Raw genomic sequence first — 21,216 nt, forward strand, 5'->3', positions numbered from 1 at the left:
CACAGTGGAGTACAAGGACTTGCTACCGTCCCCGCCACTATGCCACACAGTGGAGTACAAGGCCTGGCCACCATCCCCGCCACTATGCCACACAGTGGGGTACAAGGACAGGCCACCAACTAATTCTCCATACTCTTTATTCAGCTCTGATTACAATGTGGCACATTTGGGGACCTAGTCTGACCTGGAGTCACCAAGGGGTTCATTTCTGGTTCAGGATAAACATTGGGAGACAGGGTAGTATTACTGTCTCTACAACTCTCTATGTTACAAGTATTGGGACGTCACGGAATAATAACAATAATCATTGTTGTTATAGTAACATCATGTTTAATCATGAGCAGTTACATCAGTTACTTTTTCATATAAAATTAAAAAACAGTGGATTCTGATGAAAGTGAAATAATATTCCAATCATTCTGAAAGAAACATCAAAGAATCAAACAAATTCTACGAGAGTACTCCAGTAAAAACAACATAACAATAACAAGATGAAGGGAAACATGTCAGTAAAGTTACATTGTTCTTGGTAACATTTTAAAAAATCAACATTGGAATAAAACTAAAGCCCGGCTTTTGTGATATGTAACATGGCTTTTAACTGCTAGTTCACCGAAATGATAGGCTTAATTTCCAAAGTCTAGTTTTGTCCCACAATAGTCCTCGTTACTAGTTTTCTAAGACTATTTTTAGAACATACAGGCCTTGACACCATTTGTTTCTAGGCTAAACATAAAAATCACAAATTGACCTTACAAATATGAAAAATATAATCTAAAAAGCACCATGTTTTTGTTTTGCTGATTATAAACTTGAATGATCATTACAAAGATAATTAGCACATTAGTTAAACTGCAAGACAGCAGGTTACAAAACGTTAAATGCTAAGACAAAACTAACTAACACTGCACACATAGCATAATGTTCCGATAACTTTTTGAAGGAAAAAGAGATCTTTGAATTATAAACCAAAGAAATAAGAAATAACAAGATTGATGAGACAGCAGGGACAAAATACTCCCTTTGCAATGTATATGTTTCTTAAAGGGGCAGAACGTTGACTGTTCTGAAGCTTTGTTTCTAAACAATAGCCAAAACCCCTGAGCCTCCTCATCTCTCCTCTCCTTATTCCCTTTCTGCTTCAGCTGCCACAACGCCGGTGTAAGCTTATCACGTGACATGACTTTTCTCTAGTTTATAAACAAATGCACTTATTCTGAAATAAGAACGTACAGGCCTAATGCAAGCCTAATATTGTTTTGCATAATTACAAAGACACACTACTATGCTGAGACAGTGAGGTGCATAACAATATAGCTTTGCACATGAAAATGACTAGCTCCCTGTACGACTTCGATGATCTGGAGCATAAATATGTAAATGCTTTACATATGTAAATGAAACACACATGAATGGACTGTGTAACATGTGACAATGTGACAAAGGTAATCGGCTGGCTACAAGGAACCCAGGGTAGGAGAGTGATTGGCTTAATATGATCGAGGCATATCTATAATGTAATCTAGGCTTTGACAAACACTGGCTTCTAATTTAATCAAGCTGGCAAACACACAAGCTTTCTCTTCAACATGCCTCTATTATCAAACAAGACTGAAGCCAGTCCACTGTGTTGTTCACTTTTCGGAGCTGTATCATTTTGGTTTGAGAATTGAATTGGGCATTTGACATCACACACCAAAATTATTTCACGCATATTTAAAAACACACCGAACTGTCGCTGTACTGTCCCTTTAAGTAAGTCACTCATAATCCAGGGTTAGAAACTAACACTTTTTGTCCACTAGTCCTAGCAATCTTGAAATTCAATAAACATCCAAGACTTGTTCAGTACATTAGTCCCAGGTTTCCTCTGTTTCTTTCCATACCGTGACAACATTCCCTCCCTGTTCCTCCCCCCATGACCCGTCAAGGTCACTCTCACTGTCGTCATGAGGCACAAGCACATTCTTCCCATCATCACTGAGGGTGTAACAGGAACAGAGATACGACCTGCAAAAAAGGAACAATCTTAAGGTTGTTCAGTGAGGAAACAAGGCTGACATTGTTACACTGTCCATGTGAGCCATCTTCCAGAGTGAAGGCTGTTAACTGACCAGTTTCCACCCTTGCCTAACTAGGCTGGAATTACTGGGCTTGATCATAGCACCACCAGTGGCTATTACTAGTTATGTCCCTTCTATGTCCTTCCTATTGACCAATGAGACTCCACATCTCACATCACTCTTACATTGCGAAGTTCATCAAATCACCTGAGCACCTTGATTAAAACATGAAATGATTTGGAAAATATCAGTTGACGCCGAATTGGTGGTTCGCATGCTTTGCAAATCCTGCAAATCCTGCATGGCAGTTTACGAACTGGATGTCAACTTTGTTGCAAGAGTTGGATTGGTCTATGCATAGACTAATTAGTCCAGGCAAAAAATTACTCCATAATGCCAGCCTAGTTTGGCAAGGTTGGAAACTGGACTTTTATAGTCAGATAACTCCTTCGCCTCATGAAAATGATGTGATCATGTTTTGCTTAAGTTAACTGATAAAGTATAATGGTTTTTACACCACTAACACAAACAGTATGTTATTTTTACCAAGGTGTGTCAGCTTCATGTGGGAGGAGAGCCCATAGTGACTCAGGTTGTAGATGTTTACCACTTTGGTGAAACCCACAAGAATGAGTAAAGAGGGTATCAAATATATGGTACTGACTAACCAAGGATCATAATCAGGGCAAATCTGGGATTTGAACCCACAGCCAGAAGACCCTGAGAGATCCAAGGGTGACCACAGTGGCACCTGTACCCAAAATTACTTGAGCAAGCACAGGCACATATCAACAAGTGTAAAGAACAAACATCTAGTGTGTGTTTTAAACAGTGAAAATCTATGTGCAAGGAAACTTCCCTCTTTCCAGGAAGATAAGCCATGGGCACCCAAGAGAATTCACCAGGACATTATGAACTTAGGCTTAAAAGAATAAAAGAATTGGTTCTCTGACTATTGAAAACATAGTGCGTAGGGTGTTTTTTTTTTGCTTGTTCAAACTAGTGTGTAACCAAATAAGCAGTTGTGTACCTAAAACCTGGGAAAGGGCCCCGAACATTAACAAGCATGAAAAATCCTATTGCCGCCGTGACCATAACACGAGATGTGCAGAAAAGCAGTGTGCACGTAAAGGGAAGTAACTGCGTGCTTTATTGGATTGCATTGTTTTTAAGTATTAGGATTTTTATATTTTCTTTTAAAATGGAAATAAAAACGAAACATGCAGCAGACTTTATGATGATGCGGGCAGTGCCTGAGAACCAAGACTATAATTATTTTAGCCTTAAGTTGTTGTTCTCCATAAACAATTCATTTATTAGGTTGGTCTACTAAATTAGGGTGCATTTTAGACTAAGAATCGGCACTGGCATCTATTCCATGATTTACAGTAGAGGATGGATGTTTCAAACAAAAGTCTGTACCTGAGCTTGTCAATATCACAGATATTTTTGATTGGCCGAAAAGAGAACAACTTCTCCACAGCTATCACAGAGTGACCTTCATCCTCATCAAGGTCAGCGTTAAGGGTCAGCTGACGAATGTGGTACTGTACTTCCAATGCCAGTCTGTCCTCAAGAGTGGACTTGTTCTCCTTGTAGGGATAATCACATTGAGCAATCTTGGGAACAAAGCAAAAACATTTGCAACATCATAGACTTCGTCGACACATCATGGCTTTGTATTTGTGGATACTTATAGCTGCTATGTGGTGTAGTGTCACCAGATCAATAAAGTCCCTTATGACCAGCACAGGTTGCTAGGGACCAATTCTAACCCAGAATCCCAACTGGTTCCAATTTAGTCACCATTTACTAACAAACATATATTAGAGTTTAAGAACTTGAAAATCAGAGCACAAACATGACCAAAGCTATGAAGTTCACTTGAAATTTAAAACTATTTACATCAGATCATAAAGGTTATACATAAGGCTAAAAAAAGATAATAGTCTTGGTTCTCAGGCACCACCCGCATCATCATAAAGTCTGCGGACCATTTTGTTTTTATTTCCATTTTTGAAAAAATATAAAGATATACTTTAACACAATGCACAAAAAGAAATTGGAAATGGAAACAAAAATGAAACGTGCAATGAGATTTATGATGATCTGGGCAGTGCCTGAGGTTTAACAAGGCAACACAAAAGGTAACCAAAGTTTCTACACAATGTGTTGCTATGTACACTGAATTACATATTGATACGTCAATAATGGTAAATCTAGGGCCAAATATTTAATACATCAGCCATACTGGCACATGAGTCAAAATACACAACAAACAACCGTACAATCATAGCCAGCAAACCACACTACACATCAAATGTCATCCTACTTGTACTGCAGGGGAAAGTGATGGTAAAGACAACATTTTCAAAATGGCAAATTGGAATATTGTGAGCAGCTTTGGACAGCTTTGCTGGGATCATCCCAAGAATATTTCAACATCAACAAAGGTGTTGTGGTTTCAGGGGGAGGATGAAATACCTTCAGAAGGTTCATGTCAATATCCACCTACCAGGGTGTAGCAGGGAGTACCGGCTGGGTGTGCACTGCGTGCCTGCGGTGTCCTGGTGAAGATGGCAGCCTGGGAACAGTGGCCGACATGGGCGGAGCTTTCAGGGGGGGTGCCAACACCATCATATGACACACTGTAGAGGTACTTATCACAGATATCTTCACACCTGCACACAGAACAGACATGACCCATAGTAGGATGCTTTAAATTTTCCTTGTGAGTGAGTGAGGGAGGGATGGAAGGAGTGAAGGAAGGAATACAAGTGAGAGAGAGTGTGCGAGGGATGGAAGGAGTGAAGGAGGGAATACAAGTGAGAGAGAGAGAGTGAGCTAGCTAAAATTAACACCACTTTGAACACTCTTTGAGTTATATCATAGGTCCTGCTCCTCAATGCGATCTTAGAACTAAGGTGATCGTAACTCCTATACTTTACTATTGGCTTATGAAAGTTATAGTGATAAGATCACTTCGTGCCAAAGGTGTTCCTAAATTTGTGGAGAAAGCCCAAAGTGAACAATGTCCAAGACAATTACCACCTTGGTGAAACATAGACAGGTATGGTGCTAACAAAGTGTTTGATTGCAAATATGCTCATATCAAACGTTTCTTTAACTTCATCATTGAAACAGCTATTGTTTCAGTCGGTTTGAGGGAAAATGAACCTCCAAGTCCTGCAATAGGGGCATATAGGGAAAACACTAGTCGTTTTAAGTCTTCTTTAACTATAACTGATAATATTTAACTTTTCAAAGTTTTCTAACAACCCGAATAAATGTTCATCTGTATGAAAACATAATTTCTCTATGTTAGTGTTGACATTTTTCAGCAAATCTATAAAACATTGGCATTTATGCATTTGCCTCAAAGGTGCAGCAACATTCCTTGATGACATCATACAACATCACGCAATAAAGTTACAATGTAGTGATATCATCATGGTCATTGCCTGAAGAAAGCTGCCATACTCCTCTAATCTTTAGTTGTAAGTAATCATGGCAGTACACGGCCTGTCGTAAAATGAGACCTTTTTCACTTTTTGGACGGTAGATTATATCGCATATTTGAGGATTTGCTTTTGTTGTTAAAAGACTGAACATACGATAGTTCAGACACAAAAACACAAAACCATACCAGCAGACATCCTTGATGTCAGTTTAAATCAAACGTGATGATGAGAATCTACTTACCATCTCTGAAACTCTTTCCTTGACCATTCAAACTTGTGATCCCAGTGTCGGAAACCAGTAAAATTTGGAAACAGTATATTGAAGTCTGCATTTGGAGTTGTCATGACAATCAGATGTGGTCTTAAGTCACCAAATACACGTTCTACGACCTTTTCAAGGTCAGACGGTACTAGGTGCTCAATACTGGAACAAAGTACAACAGATTTTTGAGTGCAAACATGAACAAGGATATCAACCTTCCAACATGCCCAAGCAGTTTTTACTTTTTACAGAAATTTGTTTACAGATTGTTTTTTTATATAGTTGGTTGGTTTGTTGTTTAACGCCACACTCAGCAATATTCCAGCTATATGACGGCAGTCTGTAAATAATCGAGTCTGGGCCAGACAATCCAGTGATTAGTATCATGAGCATCAATCTACGCAATTGGAATTGATGACATGCATCAACCAAGTCAGCGAGCCTGACCATCCGATCCCGTTTGTTTTTTCTTTATATAGAAACTCAAAGTATTTTCTAGAGACACCATTGTTGGGACAAAATTAGCTTCAACTTCATGACAACGGGGAAACAAGAATAAGTTTACAACCAAACACTATGAAGAATTCTTAATGATATGCCACATCAAGGTAAAAAATCAAAACACTCAACAAAAAATAAATTCATATCACACAACACATACTTATTTCCTATGAAATTTCAGATTAACAGGTATTGTGTGGTTTCTGAAGAGATGTTTACAGTATGAGGAAATGTATTTTGCGAGAATTCAGGAGCATGGTCAACATGCAAAAATCAAACTATTGCATGTACTGAGACCCTCTACTATCTACACATATACCAAATGTCATCACATTTTCAATAAAAATAGCTGAGTAATATCCCGTGAAAATCCAGGGTAGAGTAGGTCTTCAGTAACCCATGCTTGCCATAAAAAGGCGACTATACTTGTCGAAAGAGACGACTAACAGGATCGGGTGGTCAGGCTCACTGACTTGGTTGATGCATGTCATCGATCCCAATTGAGTGGATCGATGTTCATGATATCAATCACTGGATTGTCTGGTCCAGACTCGATTATTTACAGACCGCCGTCATATAGCTGGAATTATGCTGAGTGCGGCGTTAAACAAACAAACAAACAATAGAGTTTCAGCTTGCAGTATGGTTAAATAGCATAGGTCAAATAAAGGTCAAACTGTAAAATATCACAAAAAATGGAACATGTCTATTGGACCCAACTACTACCAATGCTAACTACATGTGTACATGATTTCATCCCATTATGAAAATAAATGGCTGTGTAATGTCAAAAACAGATTTTTCAGTAGTCCTGCCATGGCATCCATATTGAAAATTGGATTCAAACCTCTGGAAATATTTGGGTGTCGTCACTGATGGGAACAAGCATATGAAATTTCAGCTTCATTAGTCTTCTGATTTCTGTGTAAAAGATGTTTACGTTGCATGCTGGGCACCTCACAAACAGGTCATGACATAAGCACAACCAAAAAATGAGCTACATAACTTTATTTTTATTTGGACCAAGTGAAGCTAATGATTTGTGAAAACTGTAAGACAAAGAAAGTGTGGTTCAAGTAAAGAAAGCTGCTTACAATTCTACCATGGTGACAGCCTGACAGCCCTGCAGTCTGGAGTCCAGCACTGTGGCATCCCCGTGGAATATCCTGATACACAGGGGCTTCTCCCTCCTGTGTAGGTAGTCATATATCAGGGGCTTGATACAGAGCTTTTTGGCTTCCAGGATCCGCTTGTCCATGTCCACCAGGGTGATGCTCTCCACAGAGGTAACCGTCTTCAGTAGAGTTGCTATTCCACATTCTCCACAGCCAATATCTACAACCTGTTGGCAGTGGATGGATAAGTGACTTTACTGGTCACCCCACCCTTATAACTTCACCCCACACTTGAACCTGTAACTCACACCCTCTAACATGACAACCCCTACCCACTTACCCAAGAGGGATGGGGACAGGCCTTGTCCCACAGCATATTGTAATGCGGAAAACGTAGACCCATTTCCGTGTAGTGAGGTCTGTCTGAGTGAGAGAGACAAGCCTATAGCATATCATTAAGTGGTAACTGTTGACCCAGTTTCCATGTAGCGAGGTATTAGCACTTTTGGACAGTGTGAAAAATTTACATGTCGGGCTACAGGAGTAAACATATTAGCATTAGGGAGGTAACTCTCATAGTGAGTGAGTGAGTATGGTTTTATACCGCTTATAGCAATATACCAGCATATCATGGTGGGGGACACCAGAAATGGGCTTCACACATTGTTCCCATGTCGGGAATCGAACCTGGGTCTTCGGTGTGATGAGTGAACCCTTTAACCACTAGGCTACCCGACCGCCCCTAACTAACTCCCACAGAGAACTTGAGTTCATGGTTTACAATACCCTGACTCACAACATTGTGGGTTTCAATGTTAACAATATCTGCATGTCTCCACTGATCTTGTTCATTATATAATAATATTACAACAATGCAACTATCACTTTGAAAAGATTAATTATGAAAAAAAAATAAAAATAACATTACCCTGTAGATATATCAGTGTCAACAGTATCATCTATACCACTATGATTGTGTCAACTCAATCCCCTTGTTCATTGAAAATAATAAAAAATGTTTCAGGAAGTCATTGTTGTGAAGACATATTACTTGTTTTCATAATGTTTGTTTTCTACTGTTATATTACATTAATATTTCATCAGAAATGTGTCACATTCTCACTCCTGATTCTGAATGTACCCAATGCAATAACAATTTGTTTTACCTTCTGGGTTAAACGTGCACTTTATGACAGTATAGGTACTTGCATCAATAGGTAGTGTGCTACAAAATGTCTTTGCGCAATGTTGATCCTATCGATCAAAGTTATCTTCTTCTTGTCATTGTTCGCAAAGAGGCCCATAGCAATATGAGGTTATACGATTTGTTAGTTTGTTGTTTAACGTTGCACTCAGCAATATTCCAGCTATATGACGGCGGTCTGTAAAATAATCGAGTCTGGACCAGACAATCCAGTGATTGACATGAGCATCGATCCACGCAATTGAGATCGATGACATGTATCAACCAAGTCAGCGAGCCTGACCACACGATCCCGTTAGTCGCCTTTTACGACAAGCATAGTCGCCTTTTACAGCAAGGATGGGTTGCTGAAGACCTATTCTACCCCGGAATCTTCACGGGTTTGAGGTTATATGAACACATTGTCACAAATAATTGAAGATGACATCATCCATTGTTAATGACAATTTTATGTGATGTCATTTGAAAATACTAAGCTGATGTGTCCATTTGAGATAAGGAAACCCATATTTTTCTACATTTGCTCAGATTACGGTTTAAATTAAGAATAACCTTGGCCAAGGCGTAGAACTTAAAAAATCAATTCACTCGGGAAAGTCAATCCATAATTCCTCATCGCTTGTAGGATATTCTCTAATAGTGCCACAGCACTTTAGCTCACTTAGACCTGAAGTCAACAGCTTTAAATGTCAACAAGCAACAAGCATTGCTAACGTTCAATTACCGGTAGTAACAACCAGCCATCTAGTTTTACCACAGGCCACAGTATGACGTGCATGAATACATAAGCCACTTGCCAAGAGCTAAGGTAGTTACATCATTCCTTCACTGTAGACTCATAATCCACAACTCCTCAAAGCTCATTTCTTAAACAGTACAACAGCAAGCTTTTCATCAAAGTTATAATGTTGGGTATTTTTACCTAAATTACTGGAAAATATTGGGAGCAAAGCAGGCACAGGTGATTCTTATTCTGTGGTTATTTTATGACAAAACAGCAATGATTGTGACATTGATCACTGCATATACAAAATGTCTAGCATAATGGGAAATACAATTATAACTGTATACATTCTTTATAATCGCAATTTATCTCAAGATATACACTAACAATGATGTTTTGAACATGTTTGTAATCTCCTTCCTTCAGCCAAGACTTCACATGAAGCAAAACAATGTAATTTTCTACTGAACATTTTATACAATAATTATTGTTCCCTCAAACCTGAATGGGCTTGTATATTATACTCAGGTGTGTTTTGCACACAAGAGACTATGAAGGTGCAAGTTGAACGACCACTGCAGTTATCTCCTACCATGACTTACGCTAGTCACTCGATGCTGATGCAGGATATTACGGACGAAGCTGTATCTCTGTACATAGAGCTGTGGAACAAACTTGGGGCCTCTGTCATTTTCTGCTGACTCTGACACATAACTGACTTGAAGCCCGTTGCCATGGCTGCAGGGCTGGCTCTCTCTGGCATCTGTTGTCATGACACTCACTTGCAAGTGCTTCAGTCATTCTTCAAAGGAGGCTGAAATGAGGGGGCTATGTTTCACTTACTTGAGAAAACGTGTTTGTTGGTTGTTTACGCTGCAGTCAGCATTATTCCATATCACAGTGGCCAGTAAATAACCAAGTCGGAACCAAACCAGTGATTGATACTATGAGCACTGATCCACTCTGTCAGGGTATGTTGACACACTCAACAAAGTCACCGAGCCTCCCTACCAGATCCATGAACTTCCCTCTTACGACAAGTAGATCCCTGTGGGGATATTCATTTCTAACAAGAGAAAATAAGAACTCCAATGATTTAGTTCTGATGGATCTGTACAAAGTTCACGAAGTACAAATACTTTAATGTCTCGGTTGGCTGAAAGTGCAAGCTTAACCCCCATGGTGCCTGTCTGTCAGCTGGGTTTGCATACTGCTCAATCCGTGAAGATCCAGGGTAGAATAGGTCCTCAGCAACCCAAGCTTCCCATAAAAGGCGACTATTCTTGTCGTAAGAGGCGACTAACGGGATCGGGTGGTCAGACTAGCTGACTTGGTTGATGAATGTCATCGATCCCAATTGCGTGGATCGATGTTCATGATATCAATAATTGGACTGTCTGGTCCAGACTTGATTATTTACAGACCGCCGTCATATAGCTGAATATTGCTGAGTGTGGCGTTAAACAAACAAACAAACCATACTGTTCGGGGGCGCACTTTGAAGATGTAGCGGGTTCAAAAACGCATACACTGTATCAAAAGTGTTACAAAGTTCTAACTTCTTCACACAGTGTAACCGAATTGAATAACATGCAACTTGAGTTGATTGTCTTTCCAACAGTATCTAAAGTCAACAAATCCAAAAGGTCTATGCACTGCCTAGCCATCGATAAAAGTGCTTGTATTGTAAGTTTTCTACTTTCCTACATTAATCGTAATATGGAAGCACCTGAATGTGGCAAGTAAAGTCAAGTAACTGCCCTTGTTTGAAACCTAAATGTCCAATAATTCATACAATTGGAAAGGACACATCCTAACGGTGATAGACATATCACTTTTATGTCGCAGTACATATTCACTTAGAATTTTCCACGATTCATATTTACCGATAAAAAATCCCGATGAAATTGGCAGTGTTTTTGACATCAAAACAAAATTGATGGAAGTGGTCATGATTAGTTCAGATGCAGACTGTGTCACAGATTATGTTACCATACCAATGACAGTTTGGAATGCATATCTTGAAAGAAATCCTGGTTACTTCCATGTAGGTTTCAGTGTTCATGCTCTTTCATTAGTGAAAAAAACAACTTCGGGGTAATTGACTTTAAACATTTCCAAAGGATAAAAGATCTCTAAACAGTCATAACAATACTCAAATTGAAATCGCTCAATATCAGACATCATTATTATTTTTTAATAATTAACAAGATTATAATAATGTATTATCACCCAAGAGTAAATACACATAAATTCAATCAAAATCGTTGAAATGTTTTCGTGGGCAGCAAATCTATTCAACAAACCTATTTTCGATCACTCGTAACTCGGGCGCTGAATGTCATACAAGCACTGTGCAATCACACAGACCGCTTATTTATACTTTGTGTGTTATGATGTGTTGTAAATGATTTAAATTTAACTTTGAAACGAAATATAATTTGATCATTTAAAAACTTAAATACTACTTTGAAAGCTCAAGAAACATACAGTAGGCTATTTTTAATACAAGGAAACGAAACTTGCACTGGTGAAAGAAAGCAAAATTATTGTTTTTACGGTATGATTACAAATAATATCTAGAATAAGTGAAAGAGAAAATTACGAAAATATGAATTACTTCGCTTAAAGTAGTGTTCAATGTATATACAGTTCATGTGTTCAAAACTCTGAACAAATTTGTTTCTCTATGACCACTAGAAAACATACATCCTCGTCGCAGCTTGTATTTTGCACTTGACAGTCCATGAAATTCAACATTTTCTTTCATATTGTCTTATAAATACGACTTTAGAAGTGTATTTACACCTGGGTATGTACATGCACATTAAAAGACATTCGTGATAGTTTATTTCCCGAACAGTTCCATTTCATCCCATTCTACAAAAAGAAAAGTTTGCAATAGATAATGATCGTAGGTCAATGAAAGTAATGGAATTATTTGTCATAAAAGGAAAAATATATCCTTGGTATTGGAAATATAACCATGAAAATCTTTAATATATATGGTTTTCAGATATTATGTCTTTCCTTTCTTCTTTTGGCCTAGCTAAACTTCTCAGGGAACTAATGTTTGAATCTGGAGGTAATGGACTATGTCATTTGAAACAGCCGCCTTCTCCAAGACATATTTGTTCTGGCTCGTTACAGTCTGACTGTTGCAGTTCTTCTCACCTCTTTCCTTGATTGGCAGGTCCTATGAACATTGTTTTTAATCCTACTCTCGGTTTTTCAATCATACCTCAATGAACCGACTGTATTTCACCTTTCTTTATGTACACACATTTGTACCCTAACTCGGCAATATATATACGGGGTGCAGGCTAAAACGGCACCTCAGCAAAACGTCACCGATTTCTCTGGCGAAAACGTCACCCCATTTGGAGAAAACGGCAACTATGTGTCGGGCAAAAACGGCACCTCCATTTTTAATAATAATAGGAACGATTTTTGTAGTAATATATATGGTTTATTTACATGGTCACAGTTATCACATGATACAGCATGTTGTTGTTTTTTGACATTCTCCTCGCATGCAACACATCGAAAGACCATTGTGAATAATTGTGATCTGACAGCACCATGTTAGGCTTCTTAAATACAGTTTCAGCTTAAATTGAGTAAAGGTACATAAAACTTCAAAGCGTATAGTGTTTTCACAATAAGTTAACTGCGCCTCCCAATCAGTCGGCGAGTAAATTGGAGTAGGGGTCTAATTTCTTACTTGTTCTATTTCACAATTATTTGTGTTTGTAAGAGATGATGTGAGTTTAATTTCTATTATTTTTCTTTAAAGCATGTCATTTTTTCACAATAAGTTGTGTTGCGTATAAGCTAAGTTGGATTATAGTTGGAGTAGAGGCTAATTTTTTCTAATGTAAACTTGTTTTAACATCTCACAATTATTGGTGTTTAATATCACTTATTTGGTAAAAAAAACCAAGGTGCCGTTTTCGCCAGGCAATAGTAGCCGTTTTCGCTTGAGTCGAGGTGCCGTTTTCGCCCGGTGACGTTTTGCTGAGGTGCCGTTTTCGCTATAACCCTATATATATACGCGACTGTCTGTTTTCACTAACAGGTTTCAGTTTGGTGTGAAGTTTCCCTTAATTTAATACCCTACAAGGTACAATCCTCATCACTGCCGTTTCTAACGCGACTCTAGGCTTGTGTACATTTGCGTACATGCAGTCTGTGCATTGCCAATGAACAGCACTTACATTAGTTACAAGTTAAGATCAGTTTAGATTGGAGATAAGGACTTATCCAGGAGACAGGCTGTTACGACGATTTATTTATTCAGATAAATGCAATGACAAGTGTTATTTGGATTACCAGCTGTTCACTTTTATCATTATACGAACCAGTAAAATACTGAGCAGTCAAAAACAAACATCATTCCCATTAACTTTCGCCGACAGTACCCACGAACATTTCATGCCGTATTCCAATGGGGAAGTAACTGTGGATCAAGGGGGGTAAGAATGTTTACTTCCGGTTGAAAATTGATATTTTCAGAATTTTAATTGGAGCCGAGGGAAGGGATATTCTGTGTAATGCAGGTAGATATTATTTGTTTTTTTCAATGCATTGCGTTTCTTTTGTTGATATGTTGTGCAGGTAATGTGTTTGGCTGTATACATTAAGCATCATATGCACACTCATCGGAATAGCGCCAAACAGATGCGCTGGAGCCTGGGGGTTTGACTCGGATTTGACAGCTGTCAAGTTTGACAGCACTTTGAAATGGCGCATCTTTGAAAAGATCAAACTGGTTCTTCTTTTCGCTATACACCTATTTTCCTCAATCAAAGGTAAAGACTTGAAAACGCGTGCACAATAAAGCAGTAAGAACTGATTTAATTTTCATGAAATGGCTTTTCAACAGAATTATATTTTGGTAAAATTTATTTAATCTAACATTTTTTAGCTTCGTGAATTGTCATTGTTTTTTGTGGGAGCGGGAAGTTACTTCATTTATGGCTTTTGATTTGTGTGTACTATTGTATTCAATATACACATTGTCCTATGCATGAACTTGACTAGGCAGTCAACTGTATAATCTGTAGCCTGTGTGCATCAGTCATACTAAATTGACAGATTTTCTATGAAAAAGAATTAAACTCACCCAGTGTTTTTCCGGTGATTTTTTACTTGTACATCACAAGAAATACAGTACATTACTACCATGAGTACCGTATGCTTGGTTGGTTAGTTTGATTTTCATAAACCAAAATAAGATAGAGATAAGGACCCAAACAAAATTATGTGAAGCTTGTGCAACCACCTGATTTAGCTTTACCAATCAGCATTGAATTGCTTAATATAAACCTGTATTTGACAGCAGCCAGGCTGACTAAATGTTGACAGTTCTTTTCACTCTATTCGCTTCATTTTGACTGTGCCTGTGTATGCTGTGTGTTGCCCTGAGGTTCCACTGTTGCTGACACTGACATGGACTTTTCAAGACAGTAAATAGCTAATCCGAATAAGATAGCTAGATTCTTGAACAAGTAGAGTAGTGTCCGTATGATCGAACAATTGACATGTGTAATTCTTTGCTTACATCAATGCAATACTGCATAGATTAGTCATCATTGTCAGTAATATATTCAACTTAAGATGCATTAGTCACTTAGTGTACAAACTTGAATTAATTACACAGATAAGGACAATTAAGTAAATAAAAACCTTTCACACATCGTATTATTGTCTGAGTGTGATGTTTGTGTAACTTCAACATGTTTAATTCTATAAGCACAAATTTACGTTCATGGCGCTGTCATATCTGGTAAGATGTATTTGATTGATGATCAGGCAAACATTTTGACTCAGTTCTGTGTTGGTCAGTTTTTTCTTCATTCATCAAATCAGTGTTCTCAAACATTGTTACATATATGAAGTTTACAATATTAGGTTTATTCACATGATTTTCTAGTGTAGTAGATGTGAACCATGAGACATGTTTGATGGGTCAGTAGTAACTAATGTCATGAGTGGACAATCTCCACTGCATTTGTGTTCAAATGTTTTATTTATGGTGGAAATTGCTTCCTGGCTGGATGTATTAAATATTTGTGCAATCGATTTTTTTTCTCTCAGAATGAGATTAATTCTGTTGTGTTCTTTTGTCATCTTCCCAGGGCAAGGGAGTTAACTGACTTTTATAGTCCAGTTTCCACCCTTGCGGAACAATATGGAAAATATCTTTTGACAATGAGTTGGCGGTGCACATGCTTTGCAAATTATGCAATCGACCGAAATCTGCACGACAGTTCACAAACTGGAATTTGATTAGGTTACGTGATTTTGATTGGACTAAGCATAGACTTGTTAGTCCAGCCAAAATGTAACTCCATAATACCAGCCTAGTTCGGCAAGGGTGGAAACTGGACTTTTATAGTCAGTAAACACTCTTGCCTCAGGAAGATGTTCATTGTTTGAATACTTTATATATAGAATATCAAATGTGAAATTGAGAGATGAAATCGACTAGGGCGCTGTCATTTTAATATTACATTAATAAGTTAGGGATCAGCTTAAAATAAGTTTTGGGGATATCTTTTGTAGTGAAGACTGAGCACACAATATCATGAAAATATCCCGAGAAATATTCATGATCCCCAACTTTTTAGGGTTGGTTTACATGACCAACAAGGTGCCATTGGATAGTGGTATGGACAATTGAAGGGAAGGCACTCCTATCAATTTCATGAATTAAGATGAGCTCCCCTTGATTATACATCAGGTCAGGGATGCATTGCAACAGCTTGTTGACATCTGCTAGCTAACGTGTTCCGGATTATACGCTTCTGTACATTGTTCCGTAACGTAAATGTGAAGTTGTTCACATGACTCCATATTTATGACTTTGCAGTCTTCCTGGTCTTGGAAATTTGGATATCATAGAAACAGTAGGTTGTTGTGACATATTCCCTGGTGACAAACATTATTTTGTGGAATCTGTTTTGAAACATTGGCATTATTCCTGTTAAACATGTTGTCTGACATAACATAATACAGCACTATATATATTGCCTTGTAATCTTTGAAAATACAGGGCCTAGACCAGTGGCCTAGACAAACGGTAACCTATGAATAACCCAGTAAAGTAATATTTTTCTGCTATTCTGTTCTTCAAAACCTTCCAAATGGCATGCTGGTTTTTGTGGGGAATTAGTCAGCAAAGAGCCAGAGTGACAAGAGACTAATTACAATTTTGATTACGAGAACAGAATGAACACTATCTTGGATATAGATGAGGGTGCCACAGAGAGTCGGTACAACCCTCTGGGCTATGGGTGAGAGGTCAAACCCCAACGGCCTAACATATTGCTTCTGTATGTATTTAGCTAAAATTAGAACAACAAAAGGAAAATGATTGGCTGTGGAAGCAAAATGGGGTGTGCCCTATGGTTAATGAATGGCTAGACAGAGGGGAATACTTAATCCTGTGGGACTGGAACTAATCTTATTGACACATGCTTGGGTGCTTGGAAATCTTGTTGACACATGCTTGAGTGCTTGGAAAGAGATCATGATATCACAATAGGCGAGCTTGTATTGGCACTAAACCTTAATAAGTCTAAATTGAAGTATTAGCTCAATGCTATTCTAATATAGGTGATGACAGGTTTACTTAAATAAAATAGTTCAAGGCAACATATTAAGCTATTTCTTATTGAATAGTATGTCTGAGGGATGGGTTCTTGTTACCTTAGGTTAGTATTTATGAAACTACTGAAAACTAATATTTTGTATCTGCATTTTCCCTGGAGCCTTATATATATTACTTGCTGTTCTATAATCATATGGGGGGCACAGGTGACCCAGTCTTCTAAGGCGCCACGATTTGCTGTGCTGAGTTGCGTCCCTTGGGCACGCCAGAAACCTATGATTGTGGGTTCGAATCCTGGTTCGCCCCGATTATGTTTTTAGGTTTGTCAGCACCATATCTGGACTCGTGGGTTTCACCGAAGTGGTAAATGTCTGAGACCTGCATCACTTCGGGCTTTCTTCCCACATTAAGCTGACACGACTCGATATAACTGGAATACTGTTAATAAAAGCGGTGTTAAACCCAACTCACTCACTCACTCACTCACTATTATCATTTGAAAATTTGTATAAATGTTACATCATGATAACTTATAAAAGCACTTACTGTGGATCTAATTATTACATGAAAACTTTGCTGAATTTCTGAATCAGGTATTGTATTTAACACTAACAGTTTACTATAACACAGCTCTGCTATCAATTGCAAAGAACGAAAAGAACGAGGAGTGGTTTATTTCACAACAAACCTTGTTCTATCATGACGTCATTTCTGGAGATTCGAACATGCCCTCAAAAGTTAATGATGTCTTAAATTGGATGACAATATTTTTGAGAGGGAAGTGTCTAGTGAGTTTTTCCCCTTAAATGCAATGCAGATGAAAGCAATTAATGGCCGAAAGGTAGCATCCAAGAGTTGGAGAGATATGACAGTTGGTATTTTGAGTATATCTAGGAAATACCAGACTTAAGCCCCCGTTTTTCATATTCATAAAATGGACTTGTCCGACATTGCCAAGGTCACATTGTATTCAGGAAGTCATCATTAACTTATTTATGTATGGGTGAATATTTTATAGCTTTTACATTTATTTAACATCCTTAAAGAGCCTGGACATGAGGCTCTAATGATATTTTTTAATTGACATATTGACTGTTGTTTCTATGAATGTAAAGCCATGCAATGCATGTCATTTGTGCCCATTCTCAATTATAATAAAACATTTTGCATCCAGATAATCCAGTCTCCTGACCATGTTGACAATCCTGAATTAGGTGTTATTGAAGCTAGCTTGCGCTGTCAGAATCTTTGAAGATTCTCTTCATTCTGTCAACAGAAATAACCAACTGGAAACTCAAATGAATTGAAGTCACACAAACCTTCGGTACCATGTCGATTGAACTACATGAAATCGGGGCCTCTGCGTCCACATCACCCAATCCACAGCAAGCAGAGCTGAAGTCACGGTCCAGTGCCTGGCAACGTCTTCAGAAGCGACTCAAGCGTAAAGGGGTAGTTGAGGTAGACATCGATCACCATCGCTATGACATGCTCAACTGCATCCGGACCGGCATTAGGCATGTGCTGCTCAATCATCCAGAACTGGGACCAAAGGTGAGACCAATTTGAAACTTTTTACCGCACCATGACCAAAATGTCCAAGTGAGTAGACATGCTTATGATATGGCAAGTTGTCTGTTTGTCCATACGGTAGCCTAGTGGTGAAGAGTTTGCTCAGTACGCCTGATGTTTGGGTTCAAGTCCCACATGGGTACAGTGTGTGAAGCCCATCTTTGGCGCCCTCAACGGCGATATTGTTAGATTAATGCTAAGGTGGTGTAAAACCAGACTCAATGGCTCTACTGGTCAATGACATGAAGGGATGCAATGATACAATGGCTGTCACAATACGATACATATCTCGATATTCTGGCGACAATACGATACATATCTCAATACTCAAAGATACAAAAACAAACAGAAACAGATCACCATACTCCAGATTATATTAACTTTCAAGACTTCAAGCATGTCAAGATTTCTTTTTCAGAAAATTAAAATGTTAACATTGTCAGGTGACAGTTATGCCCTTTGGACATATAATAGTCAAATTGCCACATGTATGACTTAGGGAGCGACCATTTGATTTCTATGGGGGGGGGGGGGCGGAAGTTGTTTTCTCAGCAAACTATTTTTTTCTGAAGCCATTTCTAACAAACTATTTTTTCTAACAAACTATTTTTTTGTAACATACAGCTGAACAAACTATTCATTTCAGATGGTAATTTTGCAATTTTATTATAGAGTAAAATATGCAATCATATTTCAGCAAATGCAGCCTGTGGTGTATTATAACATGAACAGCTATAGAACACCCGTTATAATAGTCTTTTTCATTCCCTGACATAAATACAGTAGTCCTGTTTGTAGCCTGGTGGAGGATGCGGTAATAGCTGTTTCTTTAGTCCCGGCCCGTATCGGTGGTATACTTCCAAGCCATCGTAACTGTACCAACCTTTGCCTGGCACACACACACATCCCACGAAATGACCCCCATTGCCATACACTAAAGCAAATAGTGTATATACTCGTTCATTCATCTGAATAACATTGGGGTATCTGGTGAGAGGACAATTGTCTATCTCTATGTACACTACTGGTGGGGAATCAATGGTGAACAGTCTTGAAGAGAATGTTCGGACACCAGAACAATTCTCATTGGAGTCTTTACCCTGAAACAGGCATGGTCGAGGATCATGTTCATTGGCAATCCATGAATTTAACTTCTCCTGAAGAGTAGTGTGTTGACCCTCCTCCCACGACAAAGAGATGTCAGTACTTGTTCTGTGAATGACTGGATTCTCACAGTCATCTTTTGCACTACATTCTGATGAAAATTCAGTGGTGACGAGAGGTTTCATCTTAGAAAATACTCTCTCCTGTTGTCCACCATAGCAGTTCCAATGTCGTGAGTCTTCGGAAAATTCATCAAACTGTTGTAGCCAGCATATTTTTCAGCGTAGTGTTTCTCTTTAAACAGTGTGTGAACTTCCAGCAATTTAAGCGAAAATGGTTCTATAATTCTCTGAAAATTTCTCAAGATGTCTCTTCTGAATGTGAACAAAATGTGAAAAAAATATAAAATGTTGTCAATAGGACAGGTGTTCGTCAGTCGGATGTCATCTTCTATAAAGAAAATGAAACCTTCTCATACTGTGGGACAAAATGTCCTGACAGGCTTTGTCACTAGACACAAATGTCGGAACAGTAGAACTGAAACATACGAACACTGTAATCAGACAATGTATACAGCAAAAACAGAGCAAAACGTGTCTCTCCAGCAAAGGATGATGGTGTGCATTGACGTGTTCAAATAGATGTTTCATCACAACAGAAACACTTATGACCAGGTCATATCCAAAGATCATATAATATAGTTTTTTTTGAAGGATTTTGGTGAAAATTGTTCATACCGATACCTTTTCATTTAATACATATGGTTTATTTGTATTTCAAACCATTCCTCAAACAAACCACAATGTAAACATGTTCAACATTTATCAGTGAATAAATGTGTTCTTTTACAACATTGTAGCTTGGTTATTTCTTTTTGGAAATTGTTAAATTGGACGCCTGAATATTTGTGCATGCATTTAAATAGCAAAATGTGCTGAACTGAAGCCATTAACTTCATATACAGAAATAGCAACAAATAAGATTAAAGTAATAGTGATGTTGCGCCGAAGGCGGCGGAAATTTTTTACGTTTATAATGCTGGAATAATTCTTTAATTTAATAGATAAATGTTGCAATGACATGCAAAATTGTATCTGGAAACAAACTATTCATTTTTCTCACAGTAGTAAACATTCTATTTATTTTACTGATTATCTCCAACAAACTATTCATTTGTATATACTTCCGGCCCCCCCCCATAGAAATCAAATGGTCGCTCCCTTAATGAGTCAAAGTATGGCATTCATCATATATATATCCGTTCTCTGGCTGGCAACTAAAGTTTGTTTCAAGGCATCAGTAGCCGTAGTCTGACTGTGGTTGATAGTATAATAATGGGATTAAATTGCGTACTTCGGTTCGGATTTGTTGACTGGTATTTGCGGTGTTATGTGATCAGCGGTTGATGTTTTTCGAGAAGGGGAAAATATTGAGTCTGTGTGCTTTAACCAAGTTAGCGCCATATTGAATTGTGCATTAGCAGGGAACACTGTACTTAAGATTCGCGTTCAGTATCGTGGCGTATCGAGAGATAGGCCCACGTGTATTGTATCGTGGGTAAAATATTGCGATGCATCGGAATATCAGTGTATTGT

The 21,216-nt window shown here is 38.2% G+C and overlaps 2 protein-coding genes across 2 annotated transcripts in view; one reads left to right on the top strand and one right to left on the bottom strand.

Annotated features, from left to right (window-relative positions):
- Positions 1-354: 354 nt before the first annotated feature.
- On the bottom strand, positions 355-13,773 carry LOC139458773 (small RNA 2'-O-methyltransferase-like). Its single transcript, XM_071240188.1, has 7 exons — positions 13,692-13,773; positions 9,933-10,144; positions 7,382-7,629; positions 5,766-5,948; positions 4,579-4,744; positions 3,486-3,682; positions 355-2,010 (listed from the first exon to the last, which is right to left on the bottom strand). The coding sequence occupies exons 2-7, from the start codon at positions 10,101-10,103 to the stop codon at positions 1,854-1,856; spliced, it is 1,122 nt and encodes a 373-aa protein (XP_071096289.1). The 5' UTR covers positions 10,104-10,144; positions 13,692-13,773; the 3' UTR covers positions 355-1,853.
- A 60-nt stretch (positions 13,774-13,833) lies between these two features.
- The window catches only part of LOC139458774 (phosphatidylinositol 4-phosphate 5-kinase-like protein 1), a 28,273-nt gene continuing 20,890 nt past the window's right edge, over positions 13,834-21,216 (top strand). The window contains exons 1-2 of the mRNA XM_071240190.1: positions 13,834-13,889; positions 18,222-18,499. Coding sequence (XP_071096291.1) covers positions 18,275-18,499 — 225 coding nt within the window. The 5' untranslated portion in view covers positions 13,834-13,889; positions 18,222-18,274. The remainder of the gene's footprint in view (positions 13,890-18,221; positions 18,500-21,216) is intronic.

This window comes from Haliotis cracherodii, unplaced genomic scaffold (genome assembly GCF_022045235.1).
Source record: "Haliotis cracherodii isolate W230 unplaced genomic scaffold, xgHalCrac1.p SCAF_13, whole genome shotgun sequence".
NCBI lineage: Eukaryota > Metazoa > Mollusca > Gastropoda > Lepetellida > Haliotidae > Haliotis > Haliotis cracherodii.